The 3,730-nt window shown below is 62.8% G+C and overlaps 1 protein-coding gene across 1 annotated transcript in view; it reads left to right on the top strand.

Moving 5' to 3' along the window:
* Nucleotides 1-549: 549 nt before the first annotated feature.
* Nucleotides 550-3,730, top strand: part of PCBP4 (poly(rC) binding protein 4) — a 4,090-nt gene continuing 909 nt past the window's right edge. The window contains exons 1-10 of the mRNA XM_009995824.1: nucleotides 550-645; nucleotides 962-985; nucleotides 1,069-1,101; nucleotides 1,360-1,476; nucleotides 1,567-1,695; nucleotides 1,915-2,043; nucleotides 2,288-2,362; nucleotides 2,531-2,575; nucleotides 2,729-2,804; nucleotides 3,192-3,244. Of these exons, the coding sequence (XP_009994126.1) occupies nucleotides 550-645; nucleotides 962-985; nucleotides 1,069-1,101; nucleotides 1,360-1,476; nucleotides 1,567-1,695; nucleotides 1,915-2,043; nucleotides 2,288-2,362; nucleotides 2,531-2,575; nucleotides 2,729-2,804; nucleotides 3,192-3,244 (777 nt within the window). The remainder of the gene's footprint in view (nucleotides 646-961; nucleotides 986-1,068; nucleotides 1,102-1,359; nucleotides 1,477-1,566; nucleotides 1,696-1,914; nucleotides 2,044-2,287; nucleotides 2,363-2,530; nucleotides 2,576-2,728; nucleotides 2,805-3,191; nucleotides 3,245-3,730) is intronic.

Here is a 3,730-nt window from a genome sequence, read left to right as displayed (position 1 = left end):
GGGCTGTTGGTCCCCATCAAAGCGGTTGCCTCAGTTTCTCCTACACAATGGGCAGGGCCAAGGGAGAAGGAAGAGGAAGGCTCACATGGCCTGTGATAACACTCAGGCCACCTCTGACCCATCCACCCCATGTACCACCACCCCAGCAAGCCCTGCAAGCTGAACCCCATCCCACAGCCATAGACCCCACTCTGACCCATTTCTCTTGATAACCATCCAGCTCCTGGCTTCCTGGCAGAGTGGTGCTGGCTCTGGCCAGGGGCCATGCCCAGGCCAGGTTGAAGGCAGCTGCCCGTAGGCTCCAGTACACATGTGGTGGCAGGTCCCTTTGGGGAGCTCCTGGAAAGGGGGCAGGATGCTGGTGGGGTACCTCGGGGCCACGCAAGCCTCCCCTGCTGGAGGAGGGCATGGTGCTCCCCTTGCCTCAGTTTCCCTTCTTCCCAGCTGTAGGTACTTTTCAGGCCGCAAATTCAGGGGGAGGAGGTTAGTGGGGCCCTCCCCCCTTTCTGGCAACCGCTGCGTCCCGCAGGCTCAGCTCGCCCTTCCGCCATGGCATCGCCAGACGGAGCCAGCGGCGTGGGCGGCAGCCCTGAGGAGACAGAGCTCAGCATCACCCTGACCCTGCGCATGCTCATGCACGGCAAGGTACCTGCATGGGGGCTCGGTGCTGGGGGGGGTCAGCAGTGCCTAGGGTGGGCGACCGTGCTGGAGCACCAGCTCTTGGCTATGTGTTGTTTTCCTCCCCTGCTCACAATCCACACGGGAATAGCATTCCCTAAGAGATTTTTTTCTCCCATCCTAAGCCAGGGAGGGGCCCATTCCTGTGCCCCAGTGTCACCAATAAGACATCCAGTGGCCACAGGGCAGGGCCTGCCAGTTGGCCACGCAGTGGGCAGAGGAGGGATGTGGCAGGCAGGGAGCTGGCTGCTGATGGGGCCACCCTTTGTCTCTGCCTTTGCAGGAGATCGGCAGCATCATTGGCAAGGTAAGATTTGGGGTCTGGGGCACTTACAGCCACGGGCTTCCCTGGACCTGACTGCCCACCCCGTTCCGTTCCTCTCCCCACAGAAAGGAGAGACTGTTAAGAGGATACGAGAGCAGGTAAGGGTGTGCTGGGGTACTGATAGGTCCTGCTGCCTATCCAGCCTGCATCTGGTGGCTCTCACATGCCCAGCCCTGGCCACCCCTTCCCAGATGGACACAGGCTGCACCCTGGGGAAGGCTGCCTGGGGCAGGAGGGAGGGGGGAAGCCCAGGTCTGCAGGCATGGAGGCCACCCATAATGGCCTCACAGGAAGGGGGGGGACACATCAAGCTCAGGGCCCCGGGTGTCCCTGATGGGGTATGACACCGTCCCCAGAGCAGCACGCGCATCACCATCTCGGAGGGGTCCTGCCCCGAGCGCATCACCACCATCACCGGCTCCACTGACGCCGTCTTCCGCGCCGTCTCCATGATCGCGTTCAAGCTGGAGGAGGTGAGCAGCCCCCCCCACCCCGCACCCCCCCGCAGCCCCCGTGCCTCGGGGCTCCTGAGAGTCTGACTCTGCATCCCCCCTCCCTGTCAGGACCTGGGAGCAGGGAGCGACGGGGCAGCAGCGGGCAGAGCGCCGGTGACGCTGCGCCTCGTCATCCCAGCCAGCCAGTGCGGCTCGCTCATCGGCAAGGCGGGAGCCAAGATCCGGGAGATTCGGGAGGTGAGGCTGAGGGTGCTCGGGGGGCACGCTTCCCTTTTCCCCTGGTGGGGATGCATCCCTTGGCACAGAGGTTGCCATGATCCCATGGGAGGCGATGCAGGAGTGGAGCATCACCCTGTGGGTCCCCAGGGGCTAAGGAGGGGACAAGGGAGGTGTGAGGTGCTGAGTCCCAGGGGGGAGCAGCTAAGATACCCCAGCATCTCTCTTTTCCCCCCTCAGAGTTCGGGGGCACAGGTGCAGGTGGCTGGTGACCTGCTGCCCAACTCCACCGAACGGGCCGTCACTGTCTCGGGGGTGCCAGACACCATCATCCAGTGCGTCAGGCAGATCTGCGCCGTCATCCTGGAGGTACCTGGCCAGCCCGGGGGGCACACACTGCCTGCCTCCCCCTCCCCAGGGCTCCCTGTGTCCACCTGGACCCGGGCACCAGGGTCCCCCCATGCAGATGCCCATAAGAGCACCCTGCCTTGGTGGTGCTGTGGGCCATGCCTAGCTTGCTGAGGGTGCGTGGGGGGCATAAGGGGGCTTAGGGAGCTGCAGGAGCATTCAACCTCATCTCTCATCCCCTCCACCTCCTTCCCTCCCTCTCCAGTCGCCTCCAAAGGGGGCCACCATCCCCTACCACCCTGGTCTCTCCCTGGGCACCTTCCTGCTCTCTGCCAACCAGGTAAGGGGCTGTACCCCCACCAGGGGCACAGGGTTTCCAGTGGGTCCAGCCTTTGCCGGCAAGGGGTGGCTCTTGTGGGCTTGGGGTGACCTTCCCTGCCCGGGGGGGTGGCCTTGGGCAGGGGTCCACACCTGGGCCCACACTGATGCCCCTTCTTTCCACCCCCAGGGCTTCTCCATGCAGGGTCAGTACAGCGGGGTCTCTCCTGCGGAGGTGAGTTGGCCCCATGGGGGATGAGCTCTGTGCCTGGCAGGGATGCCTGTCCTGGCAGGTGCTAGGTGCCAGCATTTGGCCCTGGATGGGGACAGGGGACCCTGTATCATCCCCACTAACAACTCCTTTCTCCTCTTTCCACTGCCTGGGCAGATGACAAAGCTGCAGCAGCTGTCAGGGCACACGCTCCCCTTTGCTCCTCTGGGCCACCCACCCTCCATGATGCCAGGTGAGCATCTCCTGTGCACCCCTCAGTTGGGGGAATGAGGTGCCCCTCCTGACCCATCCACCCACCTGGCCCTGATGAAGGTGTCCCCATCCCCTGTCCCAGCCTTTCCTGCCCTAGCTTCCCTGGTATGGTTACCTGCCCCCCCGAACAACTTTGTTCTTGATTTTCTGGGGTCTCTGCACCCACCAGAGCCCCAAATCCTGCCATGGGGAAGCATCAGCACCAAATTACAAGTGGTGCCTATGCCTTATCCTCCCTGTCTCTCCCCAGGGATCGTTCAGGTTTGTCCCTGGAGCTGCTGACTGCCCCAGCACAGGAGTGTGGTGGGGACATGGAGCTGCTGGACACCCACCCCCCTGCCACTAACATCCTTGTCTCTCCCTCTAGGCCTGGATACCAGCTCCCAGAGCACCTCTCAGGAGTTCCTGGTGCCCAATGATGTACGTGTGGGTCCTGGGGATGGCAAGGCACCATAGCTTGTCCCCACCCATGTGACCCACCTTGCAGTCGCTTTGCAGGGGCCAGCACCACACAGTTGGAGGCTTTGCCTCAGCCCCCAGAGCTCAGGAGCAGAAGGGGCTTTCTGGTGCAGAAACATGTGGAAGAACAGGGAAAGTGAGGCATGGGAAAGGGAAAAGGTTTGATCAGTGCCAAGGAAGAACCTTGGGATGTGACAGCCTGATGATGCCAGCAGGGTGGGGACTTGAGTGAGACCAAAATGTAGAGTTTACCCAAGGAAAGCAGCACTCTGCCTTCCCAGTGCATGTCTCAGTTTCCCCACATGTCCCAAGGGTAGGGGGTAGTGGGGTGAGCCCCTGGGAGCTTTCTGCTCTGTGTGGCTCCTCCAGCTGCTCCCAGCTCACCCCAGCCCCTGCCCCTCCAGCTCATCGGCTGCCTCCTCCGCCCGGACCGCAGCACAGACCGCG

Source organism: Chaetura pelagica, unplaced genomic scaffold (genome assembly GCF_000747805.2).
Source record: "Chaetura pelagica isolate M959 unplaced genomic scaffold, ChaPel_1.0 scaffold114, whole genome shotgun sequence".
NCBI classification, from domain to species: domain Eukaryota; kingdom Metazoa; phylum Chordata; class Aves; order Apodiformes; family Apodidae; genus Chaetura; species Chaetura pelagica.
The sequence above is the reverse complement of the archived record's forward strand: the minus strand, read 5'-3'. Positions and strand labels throughout refer to the sequence as shown.